The 21,979-nt window shown below is 45.0% G+C and overlaps 1 protein-coding gene across 1 annotated transcript in view; it reads right to left on the reverse strand.

Moving 5' to 3' along the window:
• Vps53 (vacuolar protein sorting 53) overlaps window positions 1–21,979 on the reverse strand; it is a 363,462-nt gene that overhangs the window by 181,807 nt on the left and 159,676 nt on the right. The window contains exon 9 of the mRNA XM_068378791.1: window positions 13,839–13,943. Coding sequence (XP_068234892.1) covers window positions 13,839–13,943 — 105 coding nt within the window. The remainder of the gene's footprint in view (window positions 1–13,838; window positions 13,944–21,979) is intronic.

The raw sequence follows: 21,979 nt of genomic DNA on the forward strand, positions 1-21,979 counted from the left end.
AACAAGAGAGGTGATCATCCATAAGAGACTTGTATCGGACTTTGCTCAACCCCCTGAGGATGATCGACAAGGGGGAAAGCACAGTCCTCGGCAATGGCGGAAGAAGCAGAGGACTCCTCAGGGTCAAGAAGATCAACGCTGAGCAGGACCAATGGGTCTGCCTCCGAGGCTGAAGAATGTTGCCATTCCGCACCCCGCTTCAGGAGCTGCAACAAAACCTCCTTCGAAGGAGGGCCGGAAAATCTCAGGGACAGCCACACCTGAAAAATATCAGAAAGAATCAAAGAATCCCCCGGGGGGAGGGGCAGGACAGCTTCGCTAGGAGAAGCAGCACCGTCTCTCGAGAACCAAGATTGTCCAGGAGTTAAAAAAAGTGGAAAATGGTGGTAGTAATTCAAAATTTGATTGGTAACTACTACCCATGTATTTATATCATCAGATTACTGTGTAAAATAGGCAAGCTGTGTCAACTACCATTCATACAAAATGAAATTAATGAAAGTAACTTTTCACTTTGCTGTTAAACAAATAACATCATTACGTTATTCATTATAGAAACCAAACTTATCCCTGAGTACTAACTACAGTTACAATACACTTGGTTTAATTCTAAGACAAATGCGATACGGCAAAACCTAAAAACTTCTAAATTTGAGTCTAAACCATTATTTGTCTTACAGAGGAAGATGCAGCCTCTTAGACAGCAGTGCAACAAAGGTTGGAGGAATCCTAAAAATTTGCTGAAAGTAATAACTTTTTTCTATTTTCTGTAGTTTAGCTTTCCTATATTTTGTTTGGTTTCAGGTATATGCTGATAAGTATTTACACCTATTTTCTCTTACTTAAAGTTTACTATAGAGAGGTACTATATACAGTATACATACTGTATATAACATTGTAGAATAAAAAAAATGATCTATCTCTAGACGTCTATTTAAATCTTGCATGATTCCATTGATTCTTTTTAAGAAAGAAAGAAAATTTCCTACTCTAAAATTGACTGCATCATTGGCTTGATCAGTAAACTCAGAAATTATTTAATACCTGGATCTAATTCCAAACGTGTAAATTCACCTGTACCACTGAATGATGGGGATACATCCACAAAATCTAATTCATAATTTTACAAAAGTCCTGAGGAAAATACCTGAACAGACTGTAAACCTGATCTATCAAGTTTCTCGCCAGCAAGAGTTGATTAAAATTTTTCTTATTTTGGAAATTTTTAGGAAAGGTGATAAGCCATGGGTAAAAATTAAATCCTCACATATGTACTATCCTATAAGGTGAAGCAATATTAACACAGGGCTATAGCATACACATTCATTATGCAGCCCGTTGACATAACCAATTCCAAAGAAAGAGATACACAGGGAGCTTTAAACATACAACTTTTACCTCAAATAAAATTAACACACTAATCCTTCCCTTGATGCACTTCCAACAACTTGCTTTTAGGGACTAATGTACTGTTACTAACCTTTATAAAGGTACTTTCTTATTACCCAAGAGCTTAACATCAGAAGAAAGTTGTTGTTGTATAGAATTTAGAGAAATAGTTTTGATAACTGATTCATCTCCTCTTCTAAAGTAATTTTGAATGATAAGTTCTGAATTCCTTCTTCAAAGAGGTATGAGAAAATTCCCTTCGTTTAAAAAGGTTAATATTAACCAAATTGTTGGAAACAGGTTCATACACAGAATAGCTACCTGGCAAAACCTCTCCCAAGCAAGAAAATTAGGATGAATATGTAAATACTCTGCACACCTGACAGACATCATCTCGGGGTGGGTCGTGGTCGTCATTGGAGTGATGTGGAACTGGGGAAAGCCTCCTGGGAGCCTCTGAAGGTCTCGCAATACTTGCTGAGGATTTTGGCAGGGTCTTAAAATCCTTAAGATTCTTTCCACGGGGGACGGAGGTTTCCAAGAAGGAAGCCTTTGGAGGAGCCCTCTTGCGTTGCTCACCCGCAGAAGAAGACAGTTTCTTCCACGACTTAAAAACTGGTCTAAGTTCCAGAGGAACCACCTCGATGGGGGAGGGGCGGAAGGAGCTCACTACAGACTCTTCTCTAAGTGAAACTTCTTGCGAAGCTGCTGGACATTGAGCAACCGGTCGAGGTGGCCTGGGGACGATGCTACTCAGCCTCTGCTTAGAAGTTTTGACTGGAGTCAGTTTGACTCTGGGCAAGACTACCTTGTCAGAAACTACTCTTTTCCTCTTCACGGGAGAGGAGGAAGAAACAAAGGTTTCTTTGCAGGGAGGAACCATGGATCTTTGCCTTGGATTTGCTGAGGGAGAAGAAGACTTCTCCAGGGGAATCCTGGGAGTTTCCGAAAGATGGATAAGGGGAACCCCTGCCGCAAAAGCCTGAAAGACGGCCTTCACCAGGGCTCCAAAACCACGGTTCATGACCCATTGCAGCGCTGGCTGAAAGATCCCCTGAAAGAATCGACAATGAGGGTTGCAAGGGAGCCTTACCTTAGATGATGACCTAGCGGGAGGCTGCAGTTCTGAAGTTTCTTCCTTTCGAGGGAAAGGAACTAGGCGAGATGCTGGTTCCCCAGAAACCCTGAATGTCTGATTTTCCCAAATGTGTTTGGAAGGAGGAGAACGAGGAGGGAGCGAACAACGAGGAGGCGAATATCTGTGCTACGGAGAGCACCTCGAGCCTCATGAAGGAGATGGCTTGTGAGATCTCTTTCATGAGAACGATATCGTTCCTAAAATCGGTGCCATTCTGGCGAGCGCTGATAGTCAGGAGATTGTTCACGTTACAGCGTTCGCTGCATAGCAGGTGAATGATCGTGAGTCACTGGAGAGTGACGAGTGGTCGCCTGCTGAAGAGTTGCTGATGGAAAAGGAGAGTGCCGAGAGGTTGGTGGTCGATGAGAAGGTGGAGACGGCGAGACGCCTGCCAATAGATTAGGGGATGGGCGCATTGGCGAGCAGTGAGGGACTGATGTCATTTGGTTTCCAAGCTTCTAAGAGATCGTCGAGTCGCTGGTGAACGATGAGCCAATGGCAACTGGCAAGCAGTCGAAGGCTGATGGTGAGCGGGGAACGGCGAGACATTGGAGAATGACGAATCATCAGCGAGAGGCAAACTATAGGAGAACAGCGAACCATAGGTTAACGGTGAACCTTTGCAGAGTGGGGAACTGTTCGTGAATGGTGAACTGTTGGCAAACGGAGATCAGCTGCTCATTGACAAGGAGCCGGGTGACTGGAACAAGCTGGTAAACGGTAGTTCGTCGGGAAGCAGTTGGCAAGGAGTGCTGGACTGACGAACGCCGCAAGGCTGGCGAACGACAAGTCCGAGGCTAGTCCGGTGATACAGGTGAAGGTCGGGAATCAGATGGGGAGCGGCGAGACTGGTGAGAGTCGTCAGACTCACTGTCTCTAGATGTCGGCAGACCCTGTGGAGGGGATCGTTCAGCAGCAGAAGGTAAAGAGCTAAACAGCCGTTTAAGGAGCACGTGTGAGGCAAAGAGGGGGCCCATGCAAGGACGAGCCTTCGTAGAGGAGGGCTGACCAGCAAGCTGGTCTCTGTCAGGCCTCCGAAGAGGTGTCTCTATGGGTGGTCTCTCGCGAACAAGAGAGGTGATCATCCATAAGAGACTTGTATCGGACTTTGCTCAACCCCCTGAGGATGATCGACAAGGGGGAAAGCACAGTCCTCGGCAATGGCGGAAGAAGCAGAGGACTCCTCAGGGTCAAGAAGATCAACGCTGAGCAGGACCAATGGGTCTGCCTCCGAGGCTGAAGAATGTTGCCATTCCGCACCCCGCTTCACGAGCTGCAACAAAACCTCCTTCGAAGGAGGGCCGGAAAATCTCAGGGACAGCCACACCTGAAAAATATCAGAAAGAATCAAAGAATCCCCCGGGGGGAGGGGCAGGACAGCTTCGCTAGGAGAAGCAGCACCGTCTCTCGAGAACCAAGATTGTCCAGGAGTTAATTGGCCTACGCTAATATTTGACGGTTCCCCGGAAATAACATGCCAAACAGAAGCTTCAGAAGAAGGTCAGGGGGTGGAAAAGAAGCTTTTGATTTCTTCACTTCAAAGATGACACCGAAGGCGATGAATCCCTTTTAGCCTTCTATTTCTGTCGGTGCCCAAACCTTTCCCATTGGGAGGCAAACCACTCCCAGCATTTAGCACAAATATTATTGTTATTACACCCTTGATCTCTACAGACGGTACATAAGCAGTAAGGATCGGGGTCTACCAAGGGCATAAATATCCCGCAAGAGGGACCCACAGATCCTGGGCAGGTCTGCATAATGATGGCAGGAAGAAGCACACACACATTGCAAAGAAAAACCGAAAAAGATTAATAATGGCTCTCAAAATTTGGTAAGGGGAAGAGCGGTAACAGCCACTCTCCACCCGAGCCAAATGCAAAGTGAGTAGCAAACACAGATATGTAAGTGAGAGGGGTATCTACTACCCGGCCCTGCTAACTAGTAGGTGGGTGGTTAACCCTCGCTAAAAATCTAATGGCTTGTCTTTCAGCTTTGCCAAAAGAAATACCCCTATGAATAGCGTTGGTTTGTATTCTAATTACGGAATAAATAGAAATGTAGGTTATTATAGAGTAAGTGTGCATGTATATCCATGATGGCAAATTTTATACATATCCACTGAAGGCAGATACAATGCCTTGTGCTGAAGAGATTAAAAGACAAAAGATTTATACACACAGGAATAAACAATTTTAAAATGCTATTTGTATTTTTTCCTAGCTATACAAAACCCAACTTCACAATTTAACCACACCTCTCAGTCCTGAGCTGAAGGCGAAAAGTGAAGAGTCTGACCGGAGGTATTGGGGCTGCTCGCTTACACACACCATCTGTTGCTAACTATCTTATCAACACATTCAATGCTCATTCCAGATGCGCTAAAAAGATTTCCTATCTTATTTATTTAAAATGTTATAACACTGCCTTTAAAAAAAGTGGAAAATGGTGGTAGTAATTCAAAATTTGATTGGTAACTACTACCCATGTATTTATATCATCAGATTACTGTGTAAAATAGGCAAGCTGTGTCAACTACCATTCATACAAAATGAAATTAATGAAAGTAACTTTTCACTTTGCTGTTAAACAAATAACATCATTACGTTATTCATTATAGAAACCAAACTTATCCCTGAGTACTAACTACAGTTACAATACACTTGGTTTAATTCTAAGACAAATGCGATACGGCAAAACCTAAAAACGTCTAAATTTGAGTCTAAACCATTATTTGTCTTACAGAGGAAGATGCAGCCTCTTAGACAGCAGTGCAACAAAGGTTGGAGGAATCCTAAAAATTTGCTGAAAGTAATAACTTTTTTCTATTATCTGTAGTTTAGCTTTCCTATATTTTGTTTGGTTTCAGGTATATGCTGATAAGTATTTACACCTATTTTCTCTTACTTAAAGTTTACTATAGAGAGGTACTATATACAGTATACATACTGTATATAACATTGTAGAATAAAACAAATGATCTATCTCTAGACGTCTATTTAAATCTTGCATGATTCCATTGATTCTTTTTAAGAAAGAAAGAAAATTTCCTACTCTAAAATTGACTGCATCATTGGCTTGATCAGTAAACTCAGAAATTATTTAATACCTGGATCTAATTCCAAACGTGTAAATTCACCTGTACCACTGAATGATGGGGATACATCCACAAAATCTAATTCATAATTTTACAAAAGTCCTGAGGAAAATACCTGAACAGACTGTAAACCTGATCTATCAAGTTTCTCGCCAGCAAGAGTTGATTAAAATTTTTCTTATTTTGGAAATTTTTAGGAAAGGTGATAAGCCATGGGTAAAAATTAAATCCTCACATATGTACTATCCTATAAGGTGAAGCAATATTAACACAGGGCTATAGCATACACATTCATTATGCAGCCCGTTGACATAACCAATTCCAAAGAAAGAGATACACAGGGAGCTTTAAACATACAACTTTTACCTCAAATAAAATTAACACACTAATCCTTCCCTTGATGCACTTCCAACAACTTGCTTTTAGGGACTAATGTACTGTTACTAACCTTTATAAAGGTACTTTCTTATTACCCAAGAGCTTAACATCAGAAGAAAGTTGTTGTTGTACAGAATTTAGAGAAATAGTTTTGATAACTGATTCATCTCCTCTTCTAAAGTAATTTTGAATGATAAGTTCTGAATTCCTTCTTCAAAGAGGTATGAGAAAATTCCCTTCGTTTAAAAAGGTTAATATTAACCAAATTGTTGGAAACAGGTTCATACACAGAATAGCTACCTGGCAAAACCTCTCCCAAGCAAGAAAATTAGGATGAATATGTAAATACTCTGCACACGGGACTGACATAGCCTAATCCACTGAAAGAGGGATAAGTTCATGTAAAATATTTGAAGTTTCAACTTCATGTTTAGGCAGTAAAGAAAGTTTTGATATCAGAAATTGTTGGAAGATAAGTATCAACCTGAAAACCAATAAATATGGCCTGCCGAGCCTGTGACTGGAGAATGAAAGAGGGATGTTCTTTACACTACCACTCTACTTACCAGTCTCCATTTCCAGCTAGAACAATGGGTTTTACATTTGTCATGGGGAACATTCTTATCTACATCAATAAGTTTCTATAATATGCAAAGCTTTTCATCACTGAATGGATAACAAATAAATTACAGGAAGTTTCATCAAAACATGTTATTTTTATTAATAAAATAAATTTTTGAATATACTTACCCGGTGATCATATAAGCTGTCAGCTCTGCTGCCCGACAGAAAAACCTAAGGACAAAATACGCCAGCGATCGCTATACAGGTGGGGGTGTACATCAACAGCGCCATCTGTCGAGCAGGTACTCAAGTACTCCATGTAAACACAGAACCAATTTTCTCCTCGGTCCACTGGGTCTCTATTGGGGAGGAAGGGAGGGTCCTTTAATATATGATCATCGGGTAAGTATATTCAAAAATTTATTTTATTAATAAAAATAACATTTTTCAATATTAAACTTAGCCGGTGATCATATAAGCTGATTCACACCCAGGGGGGTGGGTAGAGACCAGCATTACATGTTTACATTATTAAGAGCTAAGTATTTTGTATTTCATTTTAGCAGTTATTCAAAATAACAAACATAAAATAAATAAGTACCTGGTAAGGAAGTCGACTTGAACAATTACTCTGCCTTTTTAAGTACGTCTTCCTTACTGAGCCTCGCGATCCTCATAGGATGCTGAGCGACTCCTAGGAGCTGAAGTATCAAGGGTTGCAACCCATACTAAAGGACCTCATCAAAACCTCTAATCTAGGCGCTTCTCAAGAAAAGAATTTGACCACCCGCCAAATCAACCAGGATGCGAAAGGCTTCTTAGCCTTCCGGACAACCCAAAAACAACAATAAAAAACATTTCAAGAGAAAGATTAAAAAAGGTTATGGAATTAGGGGAATGTAGTGGTTGAGCCCTCACCCACTACTGCACTCGCTGCTACGAATGGTCCCAGGGTGTAGCAGTTCTCGTAAAGAGACTGGACATCTTTAAGATAAAAAGACGCGAACACTGACTTGCTTCTCCAATAGGTTGCGTCCATTATACTCTGCAGAGATCTGTTTTGTTTGAAGGCCACTGAAGTTGCGACAGCTCTAACTTCATGTGTCCTTACCTTCAGCAAAGCATGGTCTTCCTCATTCAGATGGGAATGAGCTTCTCGTATCAACAGTCTGATATAATATGAAACTGCATTCTTCGACATAGGTAAAGAAGGTTTCTTAATAGCTCACCATAAAGCTTCTGACTGTCCTCGTAAAGGTTTAGTTCGTCTTAAATAGAACTTAAGAGCTCTAACAGGGCATAAGACTCTTTCTAGTTCATTTCCAACTAAATTAGAAAGGCTTGGAATATCGAACGATTTCGGCCAAGGACGAGAAGGTAGTTCGTTTTTGGCTAGAAAACCAAGCTGTAAAGAACATGTAGCCGTTTCAGATGAAAATCCGATGTTCCTGCTGAAGGCGTGTATCTCACTGACTCTTTTAGCTGTTGCTAAGCAGACGAGGAAAAGAATCTTTAAAGTGAGATCTTTAAAGGAGGCTGATTGTAGTGGCTCGAACCTTTCTGACATAAGGAATCTTAGTACCACGTCTAAATTCCAACCTGGTGTGGCCAAACAACGCTCCTTCGAGGTCTCAAAAGACTTAAGGAGGTCCTGTAGATCTTTGTTGTTGGAAAGATCTAAGCCTCTGTGACGGAAGACTGCTGCCAACATGCTTCTGTAACCCTTGATCGTGGGAGCTGAAAGAGATCTTTCCTTCCTCAGGTATAAAAGGAAGTCAGCTATTTGAGTTACAGAGGTACTGGTTGAGGATACTGATACCGACTTGCACCAGCTTCGGAAGACTTCCCACTTCGACTGGTAGACTCTAAGAGTGGATGTCCTCCTTGCTCTAGCAATCGCCCTGGCTGCCTCCTTCGAAAAGCCTCTAGCTCTCGAGAGTCTTTCGATAGTCTGAAGGCAGTCAGACGAAGAGCGTGGAGGCTTGGGTGTACCTTCTTTACGTGTGGCTGACGTAGAAGGTCCACTCTTAGAGGAAGAGATCTGGGAACGTCCACCAGCCATTGCAGTACCTCGGTGAACCATTCTCTCGCGGGTCAGAGGGGAGCAACCAACGTCAACCTTGTCCCTTCGTGAGAGGCGAACTTCTGCAGTACCTTGTTGACAATCTTGAACGGGGGGAATGCATAAAGGTCTAGATGGGACCAATCCAGTAGAAAAGCATCTATATGAACTGCTGCTGGGTCCGGGATTGGCGAGCAATAATTTGGGAGCCTCTTGGTCATCGAGGTTGCAAAGAGATCTATGGTAGGTTGGCCCCATGTGGCCCATAGTCTCTTGCATACATTCTTGTCAAGGGTCCATTCTGTTGGGATGATTTGACCCTTCCGACTGAGGCGGTCCGCCATGACATTCATGTTGCCTTGAATGAACCTCGTTACTAGAGATAGGTTTAGATCTCTTGACCAGGTGAGGAGGTCCCTTGCGATCTCGTACAACGTCATAGAATGGGTCCCTCCTTGCTTGGAGATGTACGCCAAGGCCGTGGTGTTGTCGGAGTTCACCTCCACCACCTTGCCTAGAAGGAGGAACTTGAAGCTTTTCAAGGCCAGATGAACTGCCAGTAGCTCCTTGCAGTTGATATGTAACGTTCTTTGCTCCGAGTTCCAAGTGCCCGAGCATTCCCGACCGTCTAATGTCGCACCCCAGCCCGTGTCCGATGCGTCCGAGAAGAGAACGTGGTTGGGGGTCTGAACAGTCAGGGGCAGACCCTCTCTGAGGTTGATGTTGTCCTTCCACCAAGTCAGTGATGACTTCATCTTCTCGGAAATAGGGATCGAGACCGCTTCTAGCGTCTTGTCCTTTCTCCAGTGAACAGCTAGGTGAAATTGAAGGGGACGGAGGTGCAGTCTCCCTAACGCAATGAACTGGTCCAGTGATGAAAGCGTCCCTATCAGACTCATCCACTGTCTGACTGAACATCGGTCCTTCTTTAGCATGTTCTGGATGCATTCTTGGGCTTGACTTATTCTGGGGGCCGACGGAAAAGCCCGAAAAGCTTGACTGTGAATCTCCATCCCTAGGTACACTATAGTTTGGGATGGGACCAGTTGGGACTTTTCCATATTGACCAGGAGACCCAATTCCTTGGTCAGATCTAGAGTCCACTTTAGATTCTCCAGACAGCGACGACTGGACGAAGCTCTTATAAGCCAGTCGTCCAAATAGAGGGAGGCTCTGATGTCTGCTAAATGCAGGAATTTGGCAATATTCCTCATCAGTTTCGTAAAGACAAGAGGCGCCGTGCTTAGGCCAAAGCACAGGGCTTGAAATTGGTAGACAACCTTCCCGTAAACAAACCTTAGAAAAGGTTGGGAATCTGGGTGGATGGGGACGTGAAAGTAAGCGTCCTTGAGGTCTAAAGAGACCATCCAGTCTTCCTTCCTAACCGCTGCTAGAACAGACTTTGTCGTCTCCATGGCGAACGTCTGCTTGGTGACAAAGACATTCAGAGCACTGACGTCTAGCACCGGTCTCCACCCTCCTGTCTTCTTTACCACTAAGAAGAGACGGTTGTAGAAGCCCGGGGATTGATGGTCCCGGACTTTGACTACCGCTCCCTTTTCTAGTAAGAGAGACACCTCTTGCTTCAAAGCTAGTCTCTTGTCCTCCTCTCTGTACCTGGGAGAGAGGTCGATGGGAGTCGTTGCTAGAGGGGGCTTGCGCAAGAATGGGATCTTGTACCCTTCTCTGAGCAACTTCACAGATTGAGCATCTGCGCCCCTGTTCTCCCAGGACTGCCAGTAGTTCTTGAGTCTGGCTCCCACTGCTGTCTGAAGAAGGTGGCAGTCAGACTCTGCCTCTAAAGGACTTGGTACCTTTCTTCTTGCTCCCACGTTTCCCTTCGGCACGAGCACCTCCTCTGCTGGAGGCTCTGCCACGAAAGGGCGGAATAAATCTTGACGCTGGAGTATCCATCCTGGGTCTAGACACGGAAGGCAAAGGGGTGGCTTTGCGTGCAGATGACGCAACTAGGTCATGCGTGTCTTTTTGAATCAAGGAGGCAGCAATCTCCTTGATCAACTCCTCTGGGAAAAGGCACTTTGAGAGAGGAGCAAACATAAGCTCCGACCTCTGACATTGTGTTACTCCAGCTGACAAGAAGGAGCAAAGGTTTTCTCGTTTCTTGAGGACCCCGGAAATGAACGAAGCCGCAAGCTCACTGGAACCGTCCCGTATGGCCTTGTCCATGCAGGACATAATGAGCATGGAAGTTTCCTTGTCAGAAGGGGAGGTCTTCCTGCTCAACGCTCCCAAACACCAATCCAAAAAGTTAAACACTTCGAACGCTCTGAACACTCCTTTCATCAGATGATCTAAATCTGAAGGAGTCCAACAATTCTTGGAGCGTCTCATGGCCAGCCTGCGGGGAGAGTCTACTAGACTTGAGAAGTCGCCCTGGGCAGAGGCACGAACTCCCAAGCCGAGAACTTCTCCCGTGGCATACCAGACGCTCGATCTGGAAACGAGTTTCGCAGGGGGAAACAAGAATGCTGTCTTCCCCAGGTGCTTTTTGGACTGCATCCAATCTCCCAACACCCTTAAAGCTCTCTTGGACGAGCGGGCGAGGACGAGCTTCGTAAAGGCAGGCGCGGATGACTGCGTGCCTAAAGCGAACTCAGATGGAGGTGAGCGTGGGGCCGCAGAATTAAACTGATCGGGATACATATCCTTGAACAGTGCAAGTACTTTCCTAAAGTCCAAGGAGGGAGGCGTGGTCTTGGGTTCGTCGATGTCCGTGTGCGGGTCGTCAAGGTGTGCAGCGTCGTCATCATCAGAGAGTCCATCGTCTGAATGCTGAGAAGGAAGCGGCAAAGGAGTAGGCATTGGCTGGTCAGCTGAGTCCGGCAGCACGGGTGCATGCGTGACTGCACTGGACGCAACGTCATGGAACTGTTGGTCAGTCTGCGAGCTGGCAACAACCATAGCTGCGCGGGGGCGCAAAGCGTCTACTCCCGACTGTCTAGTCTGCTGTGGGCGAGTAGGGGTAACCACAGTGGGTTGCGGAGGTTGACGCACCGCGTCAAAACAAAACAACTTAGGTTGTTGTTGTTGTAACTCGCGAACGTCAACGGAGGGTTCCGTGCGTCTGCGAACGTCAACATGCGGCTGGCAGGGTACAGTGCGCATGGGTGGCGGGACTCTCACAGCTGGAGTGCGGGAGAAGGTAGCCTCAGCGTCAACTGGACGCACAACCGTGGTTGGGTGTAGGCTAACGGGTGCAGCGTCAACCTTCTCCGCACGAAAGTCCTGCATTAAAGATGACAACTGTGTCTGCATGGTCTGCAGCAAAGCCCACTTAGGTTCTACAGTAGCAGGTGCGGCAATAGACGGTGTTACTGCCTGTTGCGGTACCGCTTTGCCTCTCTTAGGAGGTGTGCAGTCATCGGAAGACTGCAGCGAGTCCGAACTGACCCAGTGGCTACAACTGGGCCGTTGGACTTGCGTGGAAGGGACCTTGCGTTTGAGAGGTCGTGAGACCTTGGTCCATTGTTTCTTCCGAGAAACATCTTCCGCAGACGAGGAATAAATGGGCTCTCTCGTCTTCTTGTGGGTGGGGCGATCTTGGCAAGATACGTCCGAAACCACGGAGGGAACGTCTGTCCGCTGATTAAAGCCTGTCGAACCCTTTGGTCGTACGACATTGCTTCTCCCCTGGGCTTGGGAGCTTGCAAGAGGTCCCGGACTGGGAGGACGACAGGCACGAACAGACGCACCCTCAAGCGCAACACTAACACTTTCCACAACACTTCCACTCACTTTGTCACTACCCACTGCACTCTTACCCTTCAACTCCTTGACGTCTGCTATGAGTTGATTACGGTCACTCGCCAATGACTCGACTCTCTCACCCAGAGCCTGGATGGCACGCATCATATCCGCCATCGAAGGTTGTTGAGTGCTAGAAGGGGGATCAGGAGCAACCACTACAGGGGAAGGAATAGGTTGTGGGGCATGGGGAGAGGAAAAATCAACGGAGCGAGATGAACTTCTCCTGACTCTATCTCTCTCTAGCCTACGTGAATATTTCTGGAATTCGAGAAAATCGAATTCCGAAAGCCCAACGCATTCCTCACATCGATCTTCCAATTGACAGGTTTTACCCCGACAATTGGAACAAATGGTGTGCGGATCGATAGAGGCCTTCGGAAGACGCCTTGAACAGTCCCTAGCACTACACTTTCTGTATTTAGGGACTTGAGAAGGGTCAGCCATCTTGAATTAGTCAAAGGGGAATTCAAAATCTATCCAAGTCGTCAACAAATAATCCAAAATTCAATCAAAGAATGCAAGGAAGTATTGAAGATAACCTCTGCAAAGCGAAAGCTAATAACTAGAAATGTGTACTTCACCAAAATCCGTGAAAACCAATCCAGTAAGCAACAGCGTATTTAGTAGGTCTTGCCGGTGGCATGACAGAGAGAAAATTGGTTCTGTGTTTACATGGAGTACTTGAGTACCTGCTCGACAGATGGCGCTGTTGATGTACACCCCCACCTGTATAGCGATCGCTGGCGTATTTTGTCCTTAGGTTTTTCTGTCGGGCAGCAGAGCTGACAGCTTATATGATCACCGGTTAAGTTTAATATTGAAAAAAAAGGAATACTACGATGTTCATCTTGGTAGAGTTTACAGGATATCAAAGTTTTAACAGAGTGCTCAAAGTTAAGGAAGATAGTTGAAAGGCCTAAAAAAAAAGCATTTGAACAGTTTGTTTACCCACAAGAGCATTGGATCATACTATTGTAGTGTGGGATGGATGAGTGTAGATATCTAAAATAATCACAATTTATAATTAATGAATAGCTATTAATAGGGTAATTTGCAAATCCAGACTAAGACTGAACCACTACGATTACAGAAGGCCCTCATTTTAATTTCATAAGAGCAAATATGGCCAGCAGCTAAATAAAATAAATTTAAAAAGAAATAAAAATTTTGAGGTACTGTACATAAAAATGTTTTGATAATAAAATAGCAATAAAATAATGTACTAAATTATATGCTATACCTACATCCTTTCAAACTACAAATGTTATGATTGCAGCCCATCAGTTTTACCAAAGAAACATTTAAAAAACTTACAAAAATGATAATGAAACTTAAAAATTTGCAGGAAGACATGATCAATACTCTGTACAAGTAGAAACATATTTAAGATACACTCCAGTATAGATATTCCAAAAATCTCCAAATATATACAAAATACTTACTTCAATAAAAGGATTAGTAGTTGATGTTGAGTTTCTTGGGGTGCGATCATAAGGTTGAAATCCGGCATATTTTCTGACAAGCAAACTTTCTAACTCGGACATAACCTACGGATCAGAACAATAATGAAAAAGTAATAACATAATAAATTCATGGCAAATAATAGTGAAAGGTCTATCTATCTACCATGGCCTTTCCTCTAATTTTAGGGGGTAGCCGACATAAAAAAAGAACACATGGGAATTTTTCTTCTCTTTGTTCCTCCCGGGCTGACAACAAAAAGAACTAATTACAGTATTCTATTATAGTAATTACAAATAGAAATAAAGTAGAATGAGCAATGGTCAATCAATAGTGAAAGGTAGACCATATAAACAAAAGTTTCTTCCATTAATTAACAAATTAAGATACAATAGAATGAGCAGCAGATCATCTATTTTAAACAGATCTCTAATGTGAAAAGGCAAAAACAATTAAAACCTGGCTTTGGATCTTGCCAGTGTACAACCTGCTTACTATTAAAAGTTGGTTATTCCAGAGGCTTAAATTCTTTTGACTTCTGGACAAAAGAAGTTATTATTCTTATATTTTCTGTATGCACCATCACAGTTTTGGAAAAGGGATATCAATAAATGATTAATAAGGGATTTTGACGTAGGAAAAATCTATTTCTGGGCGAGGGACCTGTGCCGCCCAGTGAATAAGCTCCATTTAGCACTTATTCTTAGGTAATTTACTGCTAAATATACCAGAGAAAAAATGTAAAGGAGTGCTAGGTTAACTAGCTCGCTCACCTATTGGTGTCGGTATAAAATTGGGCGTATAATCCAGAGGTCCCGCACTATTTAGATTCATCCACGACAGAAACCCCAATAGAGGAGAGCCGTTCAACCTCACTCGGTACTACTAACACTGCATCCGCTCAGAACCCAACTCCTTAGCACCGAAAGTTTGGGGACTCCAAGGAAGAGGAGCTGGGAGGGTTCACTGGGCGGCACAGGTCCCTCACCCAGAAATAGATTTTTCCTACGTCAAAATCCCTTTTCTGGGCTCGAACCTGTGCCGCCCAGTGAATCTATACAAGAGAATATGTCACCAAACTTGCAAAATAAAGGAAAAAACATAAGCGTAAGGGAAATACAGGATGCTTTAATCAGAGATGAGTACCAAAAAACAATTATAAGGGTATCTTAAATATGAACATAAATCCACTTGGTGGACAATTGACAAATAAGGTAGGTATAATAATGCCGTGAGTGATAATATATACAGATACTCAGGAGTTTTAAAAATTTACAAATATAATAACAGTATTCAGGTGCGAGACCAACGAATACAATAGGGTATAAATGAGGCAGGTAAGAGGGAGAGATAAAGAGACAAGGCATTAACCTGTGAGTTACCTGGGAGTAACTACGCTCCCTGCAGCTACTGTAGAAAATTTTAGGGCTTCCAAATGTTTAAGGTAGTGTTTCTTGAACACTGACGGTGATTTCCACCCTGTATACCTGGAAAGGTCCGTAAAATTCATGTGGTGAAAAAAGTTCACCGAAGTAGCAACTGCTCTGATATCATGTGCAAGAGGAAAAGAGTCAGGGCTAGCTTGTTTAATAAAATACAAAATTTGTTGCCTGATCCCTTTAATAGTAATGGTACCGCCTTGTTCTCTAACGAATAGAGGCCCCGAGGAGTTAGAGGAGGTCCGTGATAAATAAGACCTAAGAGTAGTAACAGGGCACAGAGACGGGTCTTGCGTGAGGGGAACAATTTTCCAGGAGGACCATCTGTTCTGAGGGTCTTCGTTCTTAGCCAAAAAGAATTTGTTAGGTGAAAGAAGGACCTCTCCCGAAGGCAGGAACTCAATATGACCCGGGTCTCTCGACAAAGCTGCCAGTTCAGAAAGTCTTGCCCCGGAAGCCAAGCTCACCAGGAAAAGTGTTTTCCTGAGAAGGGGAATGTAATCACAAGAACTGTTAAGGGTATCAGAAGCCAATTTGAGTACATCATTAAGGAACCAGGTCACCGGGGTAGGACGAGTAACCGGTTTCAGTCTGGCACAGGCTTTCGGAATTGAGGCTAACAAAGAGTCGGTTAAGTCTATGTTAAAACCCACTAGGAAGATCTTTTTCAAAGCAGATTTAATAGTGGTGATAGTATTGGCTGCCAGACCTGATTCTAATAAAGATCTAAAGAAAGTGACTGTAAGGTTCAAGTTCATACAGTTCACGTCTGAGTCTATCAAAAATTTTGCCAACTTTTTAACTGCAGAGTCATACTGGCGGATGGTGGAATCCCGTTTATCCGATTCTAGGAACAGGGTGTTTTGAGGATCAATATTGGCACCATGCATGGCCGCAAACTTCATAAAGTCCATAAAGTTAGGGCGCTCTGAATGTTTGAGAAAGCGTACACAACGCGTGTTTGTACTATCTGAGACAGAACCGGATTGGGTATCGGGTGAGGGTATAGTCTCAACTCTAGCAGGAGAGGATACCAGTTGCTCTTGGGCCAGTTGGGTGCGACCAAGGCTACTTTTCCCTTGAAGGATCTCAGCTTGTCTAGAACTTTCAGCAAAAGATTCACCGGGGGAAAGAGATAAATCTTTTCCCAGATGTCCCAATTCTGAGACATGGCGTCTGTGGCGTAAGCCTGAGGGTCTAGATTGGGAGCCACATATACTCTCAATTTGTGGTTGGACTCCGTGGCGAAGAGGTCCACTTGGAGACCGGGAACCTGAGAGAGAATCCACCGAAATGACTCTAGATCGAGTGACCATTCCGATTCTAGAGGGGAGGTCCGGGACAGGGCGTCTGCCACTACATTTCGGACTCCCGCCAGGTGGACAGCTGAAAGATGCCAACGGTTCAAGGCTGCTAGGGAGAATATGGCTACTAGAACATGGTTCAGAGGCCCTGACTTTGACCCGCCTCTGTTGAGGCAGCGGACCACCACTTCGCTGTCGAGGACCAGACGAAGGTGTTGTCTCTTGGGAAGAGCGAGACGTTTCAGGGTTAGAAGAACTGCCATGGCCTCCAGCACATTGATGTGAAATTGGCGGAACAAGGGGGACCAAAGACCTTGAACTTTCCTGAGCTGAGAATAGCCGCCCCAACCTGATAAGGATGCGTCCGTGTGAATGATTAACTTCGGAGGCGGAAATCGAAGGGGAACTGACTTTGACAGACTGTTTGCTCTTGTCCAAGGAAGAAGTCTTTCCCGTAGAATGGGAGGAAGGCGGACTTTCCTGTCCCGGAGCTTCCGGTTCGCCCTCGAACGCCAGACACGATTGATATCTTTCAATTTTGCCTTCAGAAGAAGATCCGTCACTGAGGCAAACTGAAGGGACCCCAGAATCCTCTCTTGGAGTCGTCTGGAACTTACTTTGTCTTTGAGAAAGCGTTTGGTGTTCCTTGCAATCTCTAACCTCTTGGGTTTGGGAAGACACAGAGTATGAGATATAAGATCCCATTGCAGGCCGAGCCATTGGAACTTCGATTTTGGAAGAAGACGGGACTTCTTGAAGTTGATCTGGAAGCCTAGAGATTGAAGATAATGGATGACTTTGTGAGTGGCTTTTAGGCAATTTTGGGAGGTGTCTGACCAAATGAGCCAGTCGTCCAGATAGGCTACTACTTGAATCCCTTGATTTCTGAGTTCCTGAACAGCGACTTCTGCTAACTTTGTGAAGATCCTTGGGGCGATGTTGAGCCCGAAAGGCATCACCTTGAAGGAGTAACTTTTGTCCCCTAAGCGAAAGCCTAGATACGGACGGAAGTGTCTCGCTATCGGGACGTGATAATAGAGGTGGTGACGGCCCCACGGGGAAGTAAGGTCCGCACCTGCGAGACGGTAAGCATTCGAAACTTGTCGCATTAAATGGACAAGTTGAGAAGGGATAGGTCTAGAATCACTCTTCTCTTGTCTGAATCCTTCTTCGGGACACTGAACAGCCGACCTTGAAACTTCAGGTGTTTCGTTTCTTGTATGGCGTTCTTTTGCAAAAGATCCTGGACAAATTCGACCAGGTCCGGAGTGGAATGTTGATGAAATTTGTTCGGAGGAGGAGGTCCTTGAATCCAACTCCACCCCAGTCCCTTGGAGATGATACTGAAAGCCCAGGGACTGAACCTCCATTTGTTGCGGAAGGCATAGAGCCTCCCCCCTACCTGCTGCACCTCAGTATTGGTTTGAGGAGTTGCCTCCACGTCCGCCTCGGAAGTTCTTTCCCCTGCGAAAGGCTCTTCCCCTGCCTTTGTTCTGGTTAGAACCACGGTGGTAGCCTCTACCTCTACCATAACTCTGGGAAGAGCTATGAGCCTCATAAGACTGGTTAAAGGCAGGAGAAGTGGCGGAGGCACCGGAAAGCTGGCTCTTAGGGAGCAGAACGGTGACATAGTCGTCCGAAGGAGCCTGAGAGGTGGAAGGCTGTGCAGGGGCAACAGGAGATGGGGGAAGAGGCAGCTGGAAGTTGGACGAACCACTCTGCTGTTGCCTGAACTGGGTGGAGGTATATGGACGGAGCTTCTTCCTACCCCGGGCTTGGTAATTTGCAGGGTCATATTTACGTTTAGGAGTCAAACCCCAACGGGCTTTAAGGCTCTGGTTGACTCTAGTGGCCTCCGCCAAGACTTCCTCTACAAGAACCTCAGGGAAGAGATTTGGACCCCAACAGGAGGACCGGATAAGCTTATTAGGTTCATGCCTAATAGTCGCCTCTGCCAGGACATGTTTGCGACACCTGCGTTTAGCAGTAGCGAAGTCATACAGGTCATAGTATAATGACTGCAACGTAGCCTTGTTGAGAGACTTAAAAATACTCTCAGTATCGTAAGTCAAGGCTATCGACTCCGTGGAAGTGGCCAAGTTCAGAGTACGGCCAACGCGTAGGCGGGAATCATACTCCTGTTTAATGAGGGATTCCGGGAGACGGGGAAGCCGCTCACTAAACATTACTGAAGCACAGTCTGCTGCTAGCTTGCCAGAGGTAAAAGTGGTATGGACGTTGTCCCAACACTCAATGCCTGAAGGAAGAAGGAGGGAGATTGGATCCACCTCTCGGATGGGAGGCAAGGGCTTCTCCTCCAGAGCATATTGGAAGGCAAGCTCTGCTACCTTATTGACACATGGAGTCACGGTGTTTTTGTCCATTAAGAACATTGTGAAGGAGCTCTTATAAGGCGTCAACATGGTGTTGGTGCAGCCGATGTCATTCAGGAATCTGGCCCACACAGATTGGGCTTGCTCTTTAGGGAAGATGACTGTCTCTTTGGGGACCTTGTCTAATCGAACCAAAGCTTCCTCGGTAAGCCTGGCATAACCATGAAATGGAAATACCAGACCAGGAGGAAAGAATTCAAAGTCCTCTAGGGGACGAGTGCCAAGACCCTCCAAAGTTAACATTCCGTCTGAGAACGGGGAATGTAGAGCCATACGCCAAGGGTTATTCTTGGCAAACGGCGGGAGCTTAGAGGCATCCGGGATGAGAGAGCTTTGGACTCGCTCCGGAGCACCTTGCTCTAATGCCCCAAGTCTCTGACCGATGTTAGAGAACATCGTGTCCATCTTAGACTGCATCTCTGATACCAACTTAGCCTGCATCTCAGACACGATGCGAAGCATGGCTGATTCGGAAAGGCCCGGGCTAGCAGCAGGAGTGGCGGAATGAACTCCCGGGTCGCGAGACTTAGAGGAGGAGCCAGAAGCCTTGGATGACAGGTTTGTATTCTGCTTAGAACCATGAGAAGCCTTATGAGGCTTATGAGCTTTAGGTAAGGTTCTAGACTTATTCTTGGGGGAACCGAGTGTGATCGTTGGGACGAATCACGGTCCCCAGAAAAACCATGAAAGGAAGAGCGATCAGATGAAGAAGAAAGAGAGGGGCTGAGGATAGGAATCTCAGCGCCGGAAACACCTGCCTCACTTACCACCCTACCTGTATCTGGATCATCCAATAACATGGGTTCCACGTCAAGGTTCATGGAGGCAACATTGTCTTCTAGATCTCCGGGGGCGTCCGACGGATCCTGCTCTGGATCAATGAACCCCGCTATGGTGGCATCAATGTGGGCAATGATGGGAGCTGCAACATGCCTAGCCACAGCAGCTGAAGACTTGGCGTTGGGGTAAATCAAGGAACAGTAGTCCTCGGAGAGGACGTACGGCCGCTTGGACTTCACGTTCCGGGCAAAACCACCCACCCACACTTTCAGTGTGGCCCGAGCCGCAGACTTTTGCTCCGGGGATGCCTGAAATAATAGTGGGAATTAAAAAGGGAAGACTCCCAGTGGTCCTTTAAGACCATAGATATCTTACTAAATAGTGTATGTATGCCAAAAAAGGTAAGATAAATAAGAAGGCAACATAGCCAACGGGACTCACCGAGTCAGATCCAAGGGTGGTAACGAGGTCAAAACAGACCACACAGTTATCCGGGTGCCATACCACGACATCCTCCAGCTGCACTCCGCAGAGGGCGTGAGACCGACAGACGGTATGGCCACAGGGCTGATGTAGAACAGTGCACCATCTATAAAAAGAATAGTATATGAGAAACTGTAATTCTCTTAAGTAGGGGTGGGTCCGGAGGACCCGGGCCTAACATAAGCCTAACACAAGATTAGGGCTTAACTGTAATATTCTTAAGTAGGGGCGGGTCCGGAGGACCCGGGCCTAAACATAAGTCTAGCTTAAGACTAAAGTATAGCCATCCATTCTGGTCGAGCCGGGAGCATAAAAAAGGATGCAACAACAAGAAATTAAGACACATGGTGTCTGATTTCCCGGGGCGAGGCTAAGCCCCGGGCCGGGAAATAAAAGTATCCAAAACCAATTCGTATAGGAACTCCGAGATAGTGATCTGTCATGTAATCATTATATATAATCATAGGAACTGTTATAAATTAATAGGGGGACGGAACTGTAGATAAGAACCGCCAACCGAACCCAGAGGGTTTCATATAACATAAACCAGTGTGATAAGTGAATATAAAATAGGGTGCACCGGGATCCAACTCTGTTGACCGGTGGCCAACCAGACTAGAAAGAGACGAACCCGCCGGGACACCCGGAGGACAAAATCCATAAACACTGAACTACCCCCTCTAAAAGGAGGGAAGGCAACGGTCCCCTAGGGGAGGGGGGGAGAGAAGCCTAGCCGCCCACCTAGCGAGAGGGGGAGCATGGGGGAGGATCACGTGATACGGAGCAGCAGGGCTACCAACTGACGATCCCCAACCAGACAGATCAAACGGAGTAATAGCACAATATTCATTATAATAGTGATAGCGTTGATAATATAAAATAAACACATAAAAATATTTTGGGCAAGGCATGCAACATAATAATTAAATCACAAAAGACACACCTGATGGCTTAAAAAATAACATTGCCGCCTAGCAACGAAGGTCGGCAGCCATAACGATACGTAAATGATATCGGCCCAAAAAGTGAACCACGAGGGTTCTAAATGCTAAATAATGAATATCCACAATAACAAATAAAATTCAATAATAAAAATAATAAAAATAATACATATAGTAACACCGCGAGTGAAACTAAAAGCTCTCAAAACAGGAGTACCAACTGTAAGTGGGATCAAGCAAGATCGATATGAACGAAGAGAATAAACTCCTATAATTCAAATATTAAACGATCTAGGTTGCTCAAAACACAGCAAAACCAAGCTTGGTACTTAACTTAGACGGTGTCTCCTGGGAAACCGACGAAGAAGCCATAATCCAATGAAAATAAGTGGAAAAACGAGAGCACAACAAAAAAGCGGGTTACAACACAAGACGTGCTAAAAGGAGTTGAGTTCTGAGCGGATGCAGTGTTAGTAGTACCGAGTGAGGTTGAACGGCTCTCCTCTATTGGGGTTTCTGTCGTGGATGAATCTAAATAGTGCGGAACCTCTGGATTATACGCCCAATTTTATACCGACACCAATAGGTGAGCGAGCTAGTTAACCTAGCACTCCTTTACATTTTTTCTCTGGTATATTTAGCAGTAAATTACCTAAGAATAAGTGCTAAATGGAGCTTATTCACTGGGCGGCACAGGTTCGAGCCCAGAAAGGTTTATATGAAAAAGTTTCATATCTTAGAAGAAACAAAATTTTCTTTATAAAACACCTCCCTTAATCATA

Source organism: Palaemon carinicauda, chromosome 8, assembly GCF_036898095.1.
Source record: "Palaemon carinicauda isolate YSFRI2023 chromosome 8, ASM3689809v2, whole genome shotgun sequence".
NCBI classification, from domain to species: domain Eukaryota; kingdom Metazoa; phylum Arthropoda; class Malacostraca; order Decapoda; family Palaemonidae; genus Palaemon; species Palaemon carinicauda.